Raw genomic sequence first — 16,914 nt, 5'->3', positions numbered from 1 at the left:
CATCAAGAGCAGAGGGCATAGTGAGTTTGGGGGGGTAAAGTGAAAGAATTGAATTTGTTACTGTGGATGTCAGTAAAGGGAATGATACAGTACAGGAGAATTAATGGTGACTCAATCCTTTAGCAATGGTGACTGTTTTAGCCACTAACTAACTACTCTTGCTTGTTTTGTTGGGAGGACAATCTAGCTCTGGTGGTATGAGGAGGATCCAGAGCTCTGTTGTCCTCAGGAAGGCAGCAGTTGTAACCTCCTGGGACCCTGGCTTTCTTTTGTAAACGTCCCTTCTCCCCCTGCAGCTGGGACTCTCAGCTCCTTGGCTTCACCTTCAATGACATGTTTATCCGCATCTCCACCCGCCTGCCCTCCACACACATCTATGGCTTTGGGGAAACTGAGCACACAAGCTTCAAGATAGACCTGAACTGGCACACGTGGGGCATGTTTTCCAGGGACGAGCCCCCGGGGGTAAGCACAGGGTTTGTGGTCTGTGTTCTGTCCTCTCCATCCACACTGTGTGTCTTGGGCTTCTTCTTTCCAGACTCCACGTGATTGTTGCCTTGCACTGCCAGGCAGATGGACATGTTTTTAAGCTCCCTTTCCCTCTCCTGTTGTTACCAGGAGAATCTTGACTCAGTGTAACAGTCAAGTTTCTCTTGAGTTTCTCCCATGCATCCAGTCTCCTAACCTCTTTTCCCTGCTCCTCTCAGTACAAGAAGAATTCCTATGGTGTCCATCCTTACTACATGGGGCTAGAGGAGGATGGCAATGCCCACGGAGTCCTCCTGCTGAACAGCAATGCCATGGGTAGGATGAACCTGTGTCCCTTATTGTTTGCTAATGATTCTGGAATTGTTTATGTAATTTGCTATAGCTGTCACTATTGAAAAAATTACAATCTTTGTGAATTGGTTTTCCCTTTCCTTGACCATTTATGTATATTTTAATTATATAAAATTTCCCCAACCATTTTCTCTAATGCAGCTAGTGAGAGCTTTCCTTTAACATTTTCAATTCTAGATGCACCTACTCCTGAATGTGTGCTGCCAGGGTCTTCAAATTGAAGAGAGAGAGAGAAAGTGGGGATTCCAGGGTTAATGTTCTCAAATGAAGTGTTTCAGTTACATTTTCATGTGTTTTCAGATGTGACATTCCAACCCCTGCCTGCACTAACATACAGAACCACAGGGGGCATTCTGGACTTCTATGTGTTCTTGGGCCCAACTCCAGAGCTTGTCACTCAGCAATACACAGAGGTAGGAAGGAATGCGTTTATGAAGTGTGTGTGTGTGTGTGTGTATATACACTCATAATGTGTTCCAATCCTGCCATACAGGATTGCCATATTATAATGTGACTCTCTTATGGTCCCTGAATTTGATGGTCTTTCTCAGAAATTATAATATGGAATATGGGAGAGTAGATATATTCTTAGAACAACTAAATTATTTTCCCCACTTATTGCAGTGCATAAATTATTGTGGTAACTATTGGTGAGTCTGGTGTGGTGGGGAGCTGTGGTAGTAGAGATCTTGGTGATGTGGTGAGGGATGCTGGTCTAGACTTTAGTGGCAGTATCATTTGTGAAAGTGATTGTGAGGATGGAGACAGTTATGGTGAAAAGGGTAGAGAGGAAGATAGGACATAAGGTGAACATGAAAGTGACTGAGTGGAGTTGGTATTGGGAGCTGAGAGAGTAAGGTCATGATGGTGACAGTCTTGGCAGATACGATAGTTTTGGTAGCAGTAGTGTTGGTAATGATGATTATGCGGTGGCAATGAGAATTATCATGAGGGTAAATATTGCATCATGACATTGTCACCGTGGTTACAGTGCAGTGACTGAGACAGTGACTGTTGTTCTGCTGCTGGTGGTGGTGGGTGTCATGGTGTTGGGAATAGTATCATTGTTGGTGACATCAACAAACATGTATGAAATATTACTTAATGCAAGTGAGAGTGTGTCACACATACTAAGTTACTCAGTCAGAACAAGAGGAGATAACTCCTACTCTTAGTTCTGATTTACAGGTAAAGAAACAAGCACAGGCATATCACATACCTGCCCAAGGTCACACAATCAGCAAGACTGTACTCCAAGTTATTTCCCTTGGTGTTGTGTGTTTTTAGCATCTCAATTATATCTCTAGGCATCTGAATAAAATCAGGATTTCCAGCATCCCTGAAACATGTGCTCTGGGAAGCTGCAGACTTTCTGTAGTTACCTCAGAATCTCTATTTGCCCCTCCTATTATTTTCTGGGTTTGAATTTGGTGTCTAATTTGGGTCAAATGTACTGATTTCATATCTAGTTACCAATCAACTTCTCCTCTAACATTCTAACACTTTCTTTCTGTTTTCTAGTTGATTGGTCGGCCAGTGATGGTACCTTACTGGTCCCTGGGATTCCAGCTGTGTCGCTATGGATATGAGAATGACTCTGAGATCGCCAGCTTGTATGATGAGATGGTGGCTAAGCAGATCCCCTATGTATGTGCATCTGTTGAGGATTTGTTTGTCAGATTTAAGTGTGGTTTTCAAATGTTATACTGTGCTTTCTCGTGTCACACTGAGCCTAGACCATCCATAGTGATTCAGGGAAGACCACTGCCCTCATAACAGTGGTGGCTTAGAATAACAAGGAGGAGCTAAGCCTGGTTCATGGGTGCTGCCTCCTCTACCAGGCTTTCCTCTGCTTCTTGACTGACTTCAAGATATTTATATGTGGTGTCCTTACTGACATGTTAATAAAATATCACTCCATATTAATTTTAATTGGTTAAGCTAACTTGACCCAAACTCAGCTAATCCATTCCCTATGAGGACTGCTTTCTTCGGCCTGGCCCAGCACAATGAATGCTCCCTGAGCTCTGAGCTTCTCACTGACTCCAGGCTGGAATCCTGTGTTAAGCTTATAGTAGAATCACTTACAGAAACAGCCACATTTACTCAAAACCAGAGGTCCAACAATAAGAAATCATGTCGTTGTCCTTTGTGTTTGTCTCGGACATATTATTCTAGGTTTCATTAGTGCAAAGTACTTCCTGCAACACAGTGGTTCTCAATTTGTGGATTGAGACATTTATGGGGGAGTCAAACAGCCCTTTCACAGGGGTCACCTAAGATAATAGAAAAACATGGGTATTTACATTATAATTAATTACAGTGGCAAAAGCACAGGTATGCAGTAGCAAGGAAAACAGTTTTGGTTGGGTGTCACCACATCATGAGAACTGTACTAAGGGTCCCAGCATTAGGAAGGGTGAGGACCACTGTTGTGACAGAGCATCTCACTGGGAGCGCTGTATTTGGTCATCTCCCTCACTGGTCCCCTACAGTGAGGACTGTTTTGGTTTTGATTTTTTATAGGAGACCTGTGATTTCTGTCATATTAGGACTGGATATTTGAAATTATTTTCTATGAACATTATTTTCAGGACACACTCATAGAGAAAGTCAAACACTTTCTCCTACAGTGTTTTTATTTATATTTTTTACAACACCCTTTAAGATACTCATCTTACACTTTTTGTTGATGTTGAAATAGCTTTTCTTTCCTCTTTTTAAAAATCAGTCCAAGAGCCGGGCGTTGGTGGTGCACGCCTTTAATCCCAGCACTCGGGAGGCAGAGGCAGGCGGATCTCTGTGAGTTCGAGACCAGCCTAGTCTCCAGAGCGAGTGCCAGGATAGGCTCCAAAGCTATACAGAGAAACCCTGTCTTGAAAAACCAAAAAAAAAAAGAAAAAAAAAAAATCACTCCAAGATCCCTAGCTACAATATGTCATAAACCTCGGTTTAAATACCAGATACAAGGTGTGGTAACTGCCAGAGCCTGAGCGTTCCCACAGCAGCCACACTTTCCTGTGTCCTCCCAGGACGTGCAGTACTCAGACATCGACTACATGGAGAGGCAGCTGGACTTCACCCTCAGCCCCAAGTTCTCTGGGCTCCCAGACCTGATCAGTCGCATGAAGAAAGATGGGATGCGGGTCATCCTCATTCTGGTGAGTCCTTGTGTGAATGTGCAGGCTGCACTTGGGACCATGGATGGGCCTGTGTGGGGACCACCTTAGAATGTCTGTCCTTTCCAGTTCTCAGAGAGAAATAAAAGTGCAATTAATATAAGTGTGTTCCCTGGGAGTCACGGAATCTCTATAGTGAAAATTGCAATTGGGGACTTCACTTTTCTACCCTATCTTGTTTGTCATAATCTGTCTAAATTTTCCACCTGCCTTGTGCTCTGCTTTCAGGACCCAGCTATTTCTGGCAATGAGACAGAGCCCTATCCTGCCTTCACCCGAGGTCTACAGGAGGACGTCTTTATCAGATATCCCAATGGTGGAGACATTGTCTGGGGAAAGGTATGAGCTGTGTGTTGATTCAGGGATCCTCACCCTGGGCCAGAGACACTGTTAGTGCTCTTTAGAAATGTTGAGTTTGTGCCTGTTATGTTTGCTTTCTAAAGTTGTGGTTTTCTTTTGTTTTTGTTTTCTGTTAATATCTACTAATATGCTTAAGAGCATTATCGAATCCATTCTCCTTTAGGTCAGTCCTACCTGGTAACTATTAGTCCTAGAAACTTTGCTTTTAGTTTTCTAAGAAATTATTTGTATGAAAATTTGTTCAGGACATTGCTGTTAAATCTTTTCTCTCCATAGGTCTGGCCTGATTACCCTGGTATTGTGGTGAACAGTTCTCTAGACTGGGACAGTCAAGTGGAGGTAAAAGGCCCTTTGTGGATGCTGGATGTAGTCAGGGTTGCCAGGAAGAGTCAGTCATGTCTAGGGAACTATATGTGTCAACTCTTATGACAGACACATGTGAGAATCGCTTAGGAGCAATGATTTTCCTGATGGTCTGAGACCCATTATTTTATGTGAATCAGTGTTTTCCATCAAGTTCTGATGTTCACATTATTGACCATGGGGCTTAAGACTCCTTGTGCTCAAGTTTCCTGTCGTAGTTCTCCTTGTCACAAAGGCAATTTCCAATGCAAAGGTTCCTAAGGGCTATGAACGCATCATGATGCTAGCTTTAAGAATGCTGTCCTTTCTTCCTGTAAAACAGTTTCCAGTCTTTGTCCTCAGTTGTTGGATCTTTTTTCTCTGTGTATATTTATATTCAAACATTGGCTGCTCATATCCACACAATATTTTGGCACCACCCTTCCATCATTCATTGGCTTGTAGACTTTGCTTTTACCTTTATATTATTCAATTTATTTCTTTTGTGAACAGTCTTTTTCATTTAATGGAACCAAGTAATCTAGATTCCAGTCTTAATGTTTTCTCATCTTCATTTTCATCTGTTGCTTGGATGAATAAATTCATTGACACAACTGGCAAGAGAAGCATCAGGCCCTCTTCTTGCTAAGATGCTTATCTGAAGCCCTGAGGCAGCCTGTTTATTATCCTGTAAATTTTTCTGCTACACCTTTAAGCAGTGTTCACATGATTGGGAGGTTGCCTTCCTGATCTCCAGTATTTTCCAGACCTTTAACTCTTCCTTAACAATGATCCTAATTGAGGGTCTAGAATTGTATCAGTATGTCCGGTTGGGAAGTAAGATAGTCCTAGCGTACCAGACATGTATGAAGGTTTAGCTGATGATGAAGCTGTCCTATCATGGTTCACACAGTACAGCTGAGATCTAGAAAGCCTGTTAGATTCAAGCAGTAATGTATACATTAATTCTGCATTGAAGCATTAAAGTTTTAAATTTAGGTTTTAACCACACAAAGCCCAGAATTCCAGGACCAATCCATTCCACACAATATAATGGTTTCCAGATGCTGGGAATGTGTATTATTTGTGCTTTTCAATCTTTAAATATTTTTCTGAGAAGTCAAGAATGATATATTGCAGGAGCTCTATTCAGACTATCCCTATGCACAACTATGGAGACAGAAGAATTCATTAATTTCTTAGTAAGTGACTTCTTCCTGTATAATATTTCCATTTACAATAACTGGATTTTTTTGTCATTTGACAGCAATACCGAGCTTATGTGGCCTTCCCAGACTTTTTCCGTAATTCAACTGTCACGTGGTGGAAGAAGGAGATTGAAGAACTCCACACAAACCCACAGAATTCAACCAAGAGCTTGAAGTTTGATGGCCTGTGGATTGTAAGTGTGCATAGATGTGTCTGTATGTACATGGATATGGGTGTGTTTGTGTGTGTATGTGTTGTTGTGAGCATGTGGATTCATGATATTGGGCAAGGTGATAATAATTTCAGAAAAAGAGTTCAGATAGCAAAATGCAGATCATCTAATCAAAGTTAGAATTGTCCTTTATGAAGTAAGTGGTAACCCTCCTGAATTTCCTGCTGTAAAAACTCCACAACAGTTAGTGGGAAATCCTTAGAGCATTGTTTTCCTAAGGGAACAATGAAATCCCCTGGCTTGTCATGTTGAGGGTAGGTGTTCTTTCTAGCCTGTACTTCCCTTAGTTCATCATCCTTTCTGGGTAGCATTGATAGAGATGCTAGATACTGAATGTGTGACTATTTCTTTGTTTCTGAATTGACAGAACTTAAGTATCTTTAAAAGTAAGCCATAACCTCACTATTTGTAGGATATGAATGAACCTTCCAGCTTTGTAAATGGGGCAGTTCCTCCAGGCTGCAGCGATGCTACCCTGAACCGTCCTCCCTACATGCCACGTAAGGACCTTGGGATCTCTTCCCTTGTTGCTCAGTGCCTGCAAGAAAGATGAGCTGAGCATCCTGGGGTTACCATAACCACCATGGCACCTCCTCACCATTAATTTGGTTTCATATGTCCTAAGTCAAAAGCATGTCATATTATCCAACTGGAGACATTAGAAAATTTTTTGAATTTGTCCACACTGTGATAATGTCTCTGTGGTGTGTAACTTACAGAATGTCTTTTTGAACCAAGATGTACAATGAAGTGTCTTCCCTTCTTGATGGACTGGGTGGATTCGGAGTGATGCACATTTATAACTTAGCTCCATACACTATGCCTTTTCTGAGTTGTGTGACCTTCCAGAGACATTAGCAAACTAAGTTTCCTAAAGTGTGAGAGGCAAACAACATTATCCACTCACAGAAATATGATAAAAAGTTATGAAATAATTCGTGCATTAAAAACTAAATAACTGCCAGGCGTTGGTGGTGCACACCTTTAATCCCAGCACTCGGGAGGCAGAGGCAGGCAGATCTCTGTGAGTTTGAGGCCAGCCTGGTCTACAAGAGGTAGTTTCAGGACAGCCTTCAAAGCCACAGAGAAACCCTGTCTTGAAAAAACAACCCCTCCCACCAAACAAACAAACAAAACAAACAAACAAGCAAAACTAAAAAACTTATGGGACTGGAAGGCTGGTTCATCAGTTAAGAGTGAAAATGCCATCCTAACAGAGGACTCATGGCAGGTGACTCAAAGTCACTGAGAACTCCAGCTCCAGAGTATTAGATTCCCTTTTCTGTTGGCTGCCTTTAACCCCTCTCTCTTATACACACACACACACACACACACACACACACACACACACACACACACACACAACAATAAATCTTTTAAGGAAGCTTACTTATACTTGGGCCTCCCCCATAGTGAATATTTGACAACCAGTTTTCTTCCCAGTCTTCCATTTTTTAAAATCCAATTTGATGCTGAAAATGCCTTCATTCACCTTACTACTCAGAGAAGACTATTGTTATAGTTTTCTATAACAATAGTTATAGAAGTAGAGTGCTCCTGGGAAGTAGAGTGGGACCCAGGCAGAGGATGTTAGTCTTCATATCTTCTAAAAAGAGGTCAGGAATTAAGAGTCAAGGCTGATCATCACTGATTTTTGTATTATTTCCCTCAGATTTGGAAGCCAGGGACAGGGGCCTGAGCAGCAAGACTCTGTGCATGGAGAGTGAGCAGATCCTTCCAGATGGCTCCCGGGTGCGGCACTATGATGTGCACAGCCTGTATGGGTGGTCCCAGACCAGACCCACCTATGAGTGAGTGACCCTCTCCTTTCTCCAGTTGATGGCACCTGTGGGGACAGTCAGTGATGGGTTTATTTCCCCTGATTTGTCATTCATTCTCCATACTAAGGACTAACAACTAATCTAACTATAACTTTGTAGAGATTTGTACTTATTAAGTAAACATTCTATGGGCTTGTGACCACACACTGTGATTATAATCAGAAGCAAGATTTAAACAAGGTACCAATGCATCAGTGGGAAATATTGCTGGTGAGGACACACTCATCTAGGGATACCAGGTCATCAAACAATATAGCAAGTGTTATAGGTAGAAGTCACTTTAGTTAGAGACAAACAGGAAAAGGACTAAAACTTCCCTCCTTTATTTCAGAATTGGAAAGTATTTTTGGAAGTCTGTTATCTGTTGTTGTTTGTTTCTTAATTATTATGGCCACTTTCATCAGATGGTTCTTTTAGTGAATAACACCATATCATTTGCCCAATGTATACTACTAATTATCTAATGGGAAGCATTAGAAAAGATTTTCTATTTTTCCTCCCCAGATACAGCAAACCAAGTATTGGGTAAATAACTAAGAACCTTTATTTCACGCTTACCACTTGGTGACAACCTGGGGGTTCATCAAATGTTGATTTCTTTAAAGGATAAAAAGGCATGATAACTGCTATTATCCCCATCAGTCAGCCAGCAGAATCTTCATAAATCAGATTTGCAGACTCCTCCAGATGTAGCAAACATTTTCCACTGTAAAAGGGTTTGGAGAAGAAACTCTATTGTGTTGCTCTGCTCTTCTTCAATATATGTTCTTGTTCCCCCAACCAGAGCTGTTCAGGAGGTGACAGGAGAGAGAGGGATTGTCATCACACGCTCCACATTCCCCTCTTCTGGACGCTGGGCAGGACACTGGCTGGGAGACAACACAGCTGCCTGGGACCAGCTGGGGAAGTCCATCATTGGTGTGTGGGTTGTGCCCAGGGGCCTCTGCTGCCCGTGAATGGAGTGGGGTGTAGGATCTTTGGTGAGGTGAAAGGAGGAGGAGGAGGAGGAGAAGGAGGAGGAGGAGGAGGAGGAGGAGGATGAGGAGGAGGAGGAGGAGTGCCTGTCCTGACCCTGCTGTATCTCTCTCTCCTTGCAGGCATGATGGAGTTCAGTCTCTTTGGCATCTCCTATGTAAGTGCTCTTGCAATCTCCTCCTCCCTAGGAAGGGGGCAGCATCTCTCAGAAAACACCAAAGCTCACTTGGTTCCTTGTTGTTTCAGACCGGGTCAGACATCTGTGGGTTCTTTCAAGATGCTGAGTATGAGATGTGTGTTCGCTGGATGCAGCTGGGAGCCTTTTACCCCTTCTCCAGGAACCACAACACCATTGGGACCAGGGTAGGATGTCAGCTTCCTTGTCTATATTATGTCACTGGAAATGCTACCTCAGTTTCTGAGAACAGTCCTGCTGCCTGTGTTCCCTAGGACAGCTGCAAAGCCATTAATCCTCTTCCTCTAAACCATAGTATCCAATATAATTTTGATGACTTTTTGCTTAGGGACTGTTTTCCATTATATCTCATGAAGAATGCCTTACAATTTTTTTCTGGTAGAATTTTGTTGATATTTACCAGTCCATTAAGAATATTCTAGGAGTCCTATTTATCCATTTCATCATTTTGTAAAGTGTTCAGTATGTTAGATGTTTGATATGCCGTTCAAATAGGCCTTTAATGACCTTCTTGAAGTCCTTCGTTGTCTCTGGTAGACTTTGAACACTTTTCTTCTGGTGCTTTAGAGACAAGACCCTGTATCCTGGGATGAAGCCTTTGAGGATATTTCCAGAAGTGTGCTGGAGACCAGATACACCCTGTTGCCATATCTCTACACCTTGATGTACAAGGCCCACACGGAGGGCAGCACCGTTGTGCGGCCTCTTCTCCACGAGTGAGTGTCCAGTTGCAATCCTGTTGACCAATGGACAATTTATTCATAATTTAGGATGGAAGTGGATCCAAATAATTTTTACGCAGGGAAGTGATAAGTCTCCTTCCATGTGAGTTCTCCACAGAGAGCATCTTTATCTGCAGTGCACCTTTTGTGCAGTGTATACATAGCACTAGTGTTGGATTCAAGGAATTTCCTGAATTTATGAAATGTAAGGTTCCAGCATGGCACAATTTCTTTCTGATTTGGTCCTACAAGTCTTCCCTAATTTGTGTAGGGATTTTGTTTTTTTTGGACCCTGAGGAGCATATCTTGATGTAACTTAAGTGGACATTCCAGGGAGAAATGGCAAGGACAAGCATCTCATTGCATTATAGTGTGGCACTGTGAGGAATAGATGCTTTGTGGCAGATAATACCTTTCTGAAGTTCTAAGAATATAGCACATGGGGCATGGGGTCTATGTGATCCCTATCAGTCTAGTTAAATATAAGGAAGGTAAGGGTGTAGCTGAATTGCTGACTTGGGTCTGAACTTGAGAACTTCTTGTGGGCTTGTCTTGAGGTCCCGTTGGGGTCAGATTGATATTTCCTTTTCAGGTTTCTGTCCGACCGGGAGACATGGAATATAGACAAACAGTTCCTGCTGGGTTCATCCTTCCTGGTCAGCCCCGTGCTGGAGCCCGTGAGTATGGAGACTCGAGGGATTAAGGATTCCACTATAGGGCTGGATGCCAGGGGTAATGCAGAGTCTGGTGTGAGAGGGATTGCTAGACATGGATTCTAGATTTTTAGACTTTACATTTGTCTCCCTTGGTCCTTCTGAGCCAAATTCCATGTCTTAGGTTTTGTGCCTTTAAACTTTTAATGTCAGCCTAACATTTCAAGGAATAACCTTGTCATGTATTTAAGCATGTAATTATTTCTCTGTGAGCTAAGTGAAGGTATGCGGGGTCACACGCAGGAAGCTTAAAGATTCCTTATTCCTTTTCTGGTATTCTCAGCTAAAATTATCTGCAGAACTATTTGCAGCAGTGTGTGTGATCTTTTTTAACCTCTTCTATCCTTTATTTCTTTATTTTTGAGGTTATAATGTAATTTCACAATTCAGCCCTCCCTCCATGTCATTTTTTTGAAACCAGCTGGCTTCCCCCTTCCTTCTATTCATGATCTTAAAGGTAGAAAAAATGATTAATTTACTTGCTCTGTATATAATGTGACTTTTGATAAAATGAACAGATAATTAACACACCCTGCAGCTTTCTGAGGCTGCCTAATCTTCCTCTGCTCTATTGTCAACATTACCTATTCATGTCTTTAGGGAGGGGGTGAAGGCAGCTGTAGGAGAGTGGTGTTTGCTTTTCTCTGGAGTCTAGAAGCCTGAGGGACTTTGCGAAAGCAGTTATTTTTGATAGGCTAATTTCTATCGCTGGAAAAGGAGGGTCTCCTTCATGGATACCATAAGTGATATAGAATAATTTCGGCTAGCTCTGTTACCTTTATTGTTATTTTAACCCCTCACCAATGTATACTGGTCACTGTGTCCTAGATACCAGAGTCTACTGCCCACACTTTCTTTGTATTTTATTTCAGAATGCCAGAAATGTCACTGCCTATTTCCCCAAAGCCCACTGGTATGACTATTACACGGTGAGTTTTTCTTTGTATTTACATAATCCACACAGTGGTAGCATGCAGAGTGTCTGGATGTGATAGATACGAAGCTTCATGCCACTTCCGGAAATCACCTTTTGTGGTTTTGAATGGCCAGTTTACTCTCTGTGACCTCGTTTCCTAACTTCTGACCATGACCAGTCACCCTTCAGGCAAGCATTCTGCAGTGTCATACAGAGTATCTCAGGCTTGCTGGGAGTTGTCTGTATGTGTGAGTCTGTAGCTTTGTCTTAATATCATTACAGTGGGGACACACCAGTAAACTCTTGAAATCATGCCGCAGATTCATTTTTGTTTATATAAGTTCTTAATTTATAATAAGGTATTTTCCTCTCTGCTTTTTATGAAAAGCCCAAACTCTGGGGCTGGAGACATGGCCCAACATGTAGGTGCTAGCATATAGGCCTGGTGTTTGGAGTTTGATTCCTAGATCCCACTAGGTGGAAGGAAGGAAGAAACTCCATGAGTCATTCTCTGATCTACACACACACACACACACACACACACACACACACACACACACACCCTCTAAATAAATAAGTAGATAGATAAAATTTGAAAGTCAGTGTCTGTAGTTTGTAAACTTAAGGAGAATTCCTCTGTATCATCAGTATTAGTAGCTATGAGACACATATAAATATACAAAATACAGACATATGGCCCAGGACTTGGACATCTGAGTTGCTCATATGTATTTACTGATGAAAAGCCAGCAAAAAGCCTCCTATGATGTATTTCCGAGCCAGTGAAAGCTAAGAGTCCAGCTGAAAGGACAGGGTATTAGAGGTTTGCTGTCCTCTAACAAAAGGAGAAGGAAGTGGTGGACAGACAAATGTCAGAGCATATGTCAGTCCCTTAGTTGACACCTCAAGGGGATCGCTGTAAGATGGGGTGAAAGCTGTCTGAAGAATATCAGAGTGAATCCCCTCTTCTTCTCCATCTTGGGAGCACCTGGACACTCCTCCACATGCTTTGCTATTGGCCAGTTCTGTCTTTAGGGTGGGCAGAAGCACTCTAGTGCTTTCTTAGCAGACAATAGTCAGCATCCTTGCTTTGCCTAAATTTCATGTTGACTTCCTTACCCCTTGACAATAAGACCTTCTGAGTATGTTTGGAGTTTCTGATATAGGGCTTGGGCTAGGGTTAAGTAGGGAGAAGCCCAGGACACACAATTTAAGGAAGCCCTGTACTGCAAGTCTGGCCCTACCTTTACATGGCTTTGAAAGCATAGACCACTTTAAAATGTGCACCCTAGGCATCTGGCTATCCTGTTCTAGTGCTGACCTTACCCAGTAAAATGCTTTTTTTGCTGAGCACTAGGTGTAGGAATACTGAACACACAGCCTCATGAAGCTGAACATGTAATCTCAGTAGAGGACAGCAAGCTTTGTTTATCTCGAGTACTGGCACATAAGTAAATGACTACATGTACTCCATTTTAAAAGTAAAGTATGAAGGCTACTAAGAAAGAGTTTCCTGGACTGGCGAAATTTACTTATGCCTTTTAAATAGAAGGTAGTTTCAGATAAAGAGGAGGTAACTGAAATCACTTGCAAAGACAAAAGTCAATTGAGAAAGCCTTTCTGCGAAAAAGGAAAACCTTAAAAGTGATGTTTAGTTAAAACAAACTTTAAATGGTTGGAATTACTGAGAAAATGCTACTTTAGTTATTACCACAGGCTACAGATACTTAGTGTCTTTCTTTTTCTTTTCTTTCTGTTTTGGGGGAATGTGCAGGGATAGCTAAACACCTTTGTCACCTATTTTTATGCTTCATGTTGTACTGGATGACAGCCAGATACAACCTATCTGAATACCCCTTATCTCCAAAGCAACAGTGTTCAGACACCTACCACAGGACAATTACAGTGTCTCATGGTCATTGTGGGATAGGGTCATGGAGCTGCCAGTGGCCTCTAGTGAACAGATATCAACAATGCTACTTTTTACCCCAAAGCACAGGACAGCCTTATTACAAGAAGGAGTTATCTGCTACAAGGTATCAATGGAACCAGTGTCAAGGAGGAAGAAGCCCCGTGGGAATTGAGACAGTGTAGCGAGGTTTGAGGCTACGCTTCAGGTCAGACTGCACCTCACACAAGACTAGATAAAAGTGTTGAGAGAAGATATAGTCAGGCATTCTGTAAGGATATATAAACAATAGTCTTTATTTGGATGTTTTCTATGAAGCAGGACTCGCAAGTGTTACTTATCTAACAGGTGTAGGAGTGCAAATGAGGAGAAATGGAGAATCTGTAGTTTCTGGGTGAAAGCAAGGTCTAGTATTGCCCCCTGGAGAAGATGTTTCAGAAACTAAGGAGTGGCAACATTGCCCATTGTCACCCCTGCACAGGGTGTGCAGTGAGAATGGTTGGGATCCACACAAAGACTTCGTTTAGTATGTCCTGTAACTCTCCCTCTTATCTTCACTCCCCACAAGGTCAGCAATTCTAAAAGGGTCATTAAAGCCTTAAATACAGCAAGCTTTAATGCAGCAGAGGGAAACAAAGTGTGATGACGACCTATGCTGAATGGTTCTGACCCGGCAGATTGTTGAGGATCTGCTGGGAGTTCAGAAATGTGTGTCTTCTTTTTCTCAACATCTCTTCTCCTGCCACAGGGTGCAGATATTAATTCAACAGGAGAGTGGAAGACATTGCCAGCCCCTCTGGAGCACATTAACCTTCACATCCGGGGAGGTTCCATCTTGCCATGGCAGAAGCATGCCCTGAACACTCACTTAAGGTGAGCCATGGGACTAGGGCTCTGCTTTGCGTACCATGAGCTGATCCTTTGGTGATGATGAAAGACACATTTACATCAAGCACAACTCTCAAGGCCAAAAGCAGTATGCAAGCATTCATTGTTCTGCTGTTTATGAATGTGCTTTGCCTCTTGCATTCATTGTTCTGCTGTTTATGAATGTGCTTTGCCTCTTTTCACAACTGGGTGTGTTTTATTTTTCTCAAAAGAACATAATAGACATTAAACTAAACTAAGGCTTAGTGCTGTATAATAGAATTGGCACTTGAGTGGCAGAGGCAGTATAGGGTCATGAGTTCACAGCCCGCCTGGGCGAGGGAGCCAGTCTGAGTGGCTTGTCTCAAAAACAAACAAACAAACAAACAAATCACCGTGATCAAAGACACGCAATGTAAAGTTACCATTGTATAGATGAACCTTATTGCATGTGATTCTGAGTAAAAGTTTCATTGGCAGAGAAAACCTATGGTGGCAGCTGATCTGGTCCTTGTAGTACAGTGTGTGTTTTTACTGACCCGGCCACAGCACCACTGTCTAATACTCCTCCTATTCTTATGGTCTGCACTGTGCATTTCAGAGCAGCCACAGAATTCACTGTAGCTGATGCAGTGATCACATCCAGACTTCCTGTTTGGAAATACGTTGCTGAGGTTTGGGACACTTCTTTCTTGCGACGGTGATATGGAGAAAATGTCTCCTAGTATTCTTGCCCCTGTCTCTGAAGGGAAGAAGTCATCCATGACTAATACCTTTACCCGTTTGAAATTTTGTGGCAGTATTTTCTAAAATTCTTTGAGTCCTAAGGATTTGTGCCTTGTGTGAATCTTGTCCCCCACAGCCGGATGAACCCTCTTGGTCTTCTCATTGCCCTGGATGAGAACAAAGAAGCACGAGGAGAACTGTTCTGGGATGATGGGAAGTCAAAGGGTGAGTGCTGTGAGGGGTGTGGCCACTGCACACCTGCATGTCTCACTCTGTGCCTTCACCCCTGCTGGCCATTCTGCTGTGAGTGAAATATCACCAAGCATCCCAGAGCATCCTCCCAGAGAAAACGTGTGTTTCTGGATGGACTGGTCAGAGGCCACGAGAGATGAACCACTGATGGAGGAGGGAGAGCATCTCTCTTTTTCTTTGTCTGTCTCTCTTTCGGAATTCTTATGTGAGTGCGGCTATTTAGCCCCTGTGTAAGCAGAGCTCATACATTGCTTCTCCTTTGCTGTCTTACCTGCTTCTCCTAGTGGAACACGATCCAGATTCATCTCTGCTCTAAAAATGTGGGGCTTCCTTCTCTTTAACACTAAAGGATACTCCATTGCATACATGCACTGTAATTCTCTTGTTCATTTGTCTGCTATTAGATATGTTTGTTGTTTCCCCATCTTAGCTAAAGTGAAAAAATGGACAACATACACAACAACAACCTCTTAGGAGGAAATATAGGGGAAAGCTTCTTTGATACTGGGCATGGTGTTGTGATTTTAAGCATGACACCAAAAACAAAGGCAACAAAATTATAAAATAAATTTGCAGAGGCATTATGGAGAACAGTGTAGACACTTCTTCACATGTTGAAAATAGAACTACCATCTAGCACAGAAGTTCCATGTCTTGGTATATACCTTCCAAAAGAAATGAAAACAGTATGCCACAGAGATGCTGAACCTCTCCTATTCACTGTGGCATTGTCTGTGCTAGTGAACAGCCAGAAGCAGCCAAATCTACCTGACAGATGAATGAATAAAGAAGCTGTGATACACAGATCTAGTGATGTGTTCTTCAGTCACAAAAAGAAAGAGGAGCCAGTTTTTAGGAGAAGAAGGTGAAGCTCAGCTTCTGTGGTTGCCAGGCCAGTCTGACATCTCTTTCTTCTTTCAGATACTGTGACCAAGAACACTTACATTTTCAGTGAATTTTCTGTCACCCAAGTGAGTGCATATTTTTATGAATATTGTATGGGATTTTGTCTGAAGATGTCTGTATGTGTTCAGCTATATGCATGTAACTGTATTTATTTAAATATCAGCATTTATGTGGATGAATACATTGCTTTTTATGACTTAATTCATAATAATTACATCAGCTATATTTATTGAAAACAGTCAACAGTCTGTAAAAGACAATTCTATAAAGTATCACTCTGTTTCCTCACTCTCTCTATGGGCATTGTAAAAATAAATTCGTACTCCCATTAGCATGCACCAGCAAAGAAAATTGATAGTCCTTTAGTCAAGGGTGGAGTCTAGGATGCAGTGTTTGTGGGCTTAAGGAATCTATACACTATTTGTTCATAATTATGCTTGATGTGTTTCAGAACCATTTGAATGTGACAATTTCAAGTGCAAGCTACAAGGATCCCAATAACTTAGAATTCCAGGAAGTTAAAATCTTTGGGACAGAGGAAATTTTCAATGTTAGAGTGAAACAGAATGGTGTCCTTAGTCAAATGTCTCCTCAAGTCACTTACAACTCAACTCTGAAGGTAAGAATTGATAGACCTCCATGGTGTCTTGAAACCACTTCTTGCTAAGATGACATGTGTCATTGAAAAACCAGAGCACATCTGAAACCTGATGGTGACGTCAGAGTATG

The 16,914-nt window shown here is 42.1% G+C and overlaps 1 protein-coding gene across 1 annotated transcript in view; it reads left to right on the top strand.

Annotated features, from left to right (window-relative positions):
* Positions 1–16,914, top strand: part of Mgam (maltase-glucoamylase) — a 111,411-nt gene that overhangs the window by 44,272 nt on the left and 50,225 nt on the right. Inside the window, exons 29-48 of the mRNA XM_035450910.1 lie at positions 297–465; positions 708–804; positions 1,141–1,253; positions 2,362–2,487; positions 3,873–4,001; positions 4,248–4,358; positions 4,656–4,718; positions 5,989–6,123; positions 6,575–6,662; positions 7,835–7,973; positions 8,788–8,921; positions 9,101–9,135; positions 9,225–9,341; positions 9,742–9,890; positions 10,489–10,573; positions 11,482–11,538; positions 14,183–14,307; positions 15,164–15,252; positions 16,201–16,250; positions 16,637–16,804. Coding sequence (XP_035306801.1) covers positions 297–465; positions 708–804; positions 1,141–1,253; positions 2,362–2,487; positions 3,873–4,001; positions 4,248–4,358; positions 4,656–4,718; positions 5,989–6,123; positions 6,575–6,662; positions 7,835–7,973; positions 8,788–8,921; positions 9,101–9,135; positions 9,225–9,341; positions 9,742–9,890; positions 10,489–10,573; positions 11,482–11,538; positions 14,183–14,307; positions 15,164–15,252; positions 16,201–16,250; positions 16,637–16,804 — 2,179 coding nt within the window. The remainder of the gene's footprint in view (positions 1–296; positions 466–707; positions 805–1,140; positions 1,254–2,361; positions 2,488–3,872; positions 4,002–4,247; positions 4,359–4,655; positions 4,719–5,988; positions 6,124–6,574; positions 6,663–7,834; positions 7,974–8,787; positions 8,922–9,100; positions 9,136–9,224; positions 9,342–9,741; positions 9,891–10,488; positions 10,574–11,481; positions 11,539–14,182; positions 14,308–15,163; positions 15,253–16,200; positions 16,251–16,636; positions 16,805–16,914) is intronic.

This window comes from Cricetulus griseus (genome assembly GCF_003668045.3).
Source record: "Cricetulus griseus strain 17A/GY chromosome 1 unlocalized genomic scaffold, alternate assembly CriGri-PICRH-1.0 chr1_0, whole genome shotgun sequence".
Classification (NCBI taxonomy): domain Eukaryota; kingdom Metazoa; phylum Chordata; class Mammalia; order Rodentia; family Cricetidae; genus Cricetulus; species Cricetulus griseus.
Note: the sequence above shows the minus strand (reverse complement) of the source record. Positions and strands in the feature narration are given on the sequence as shown.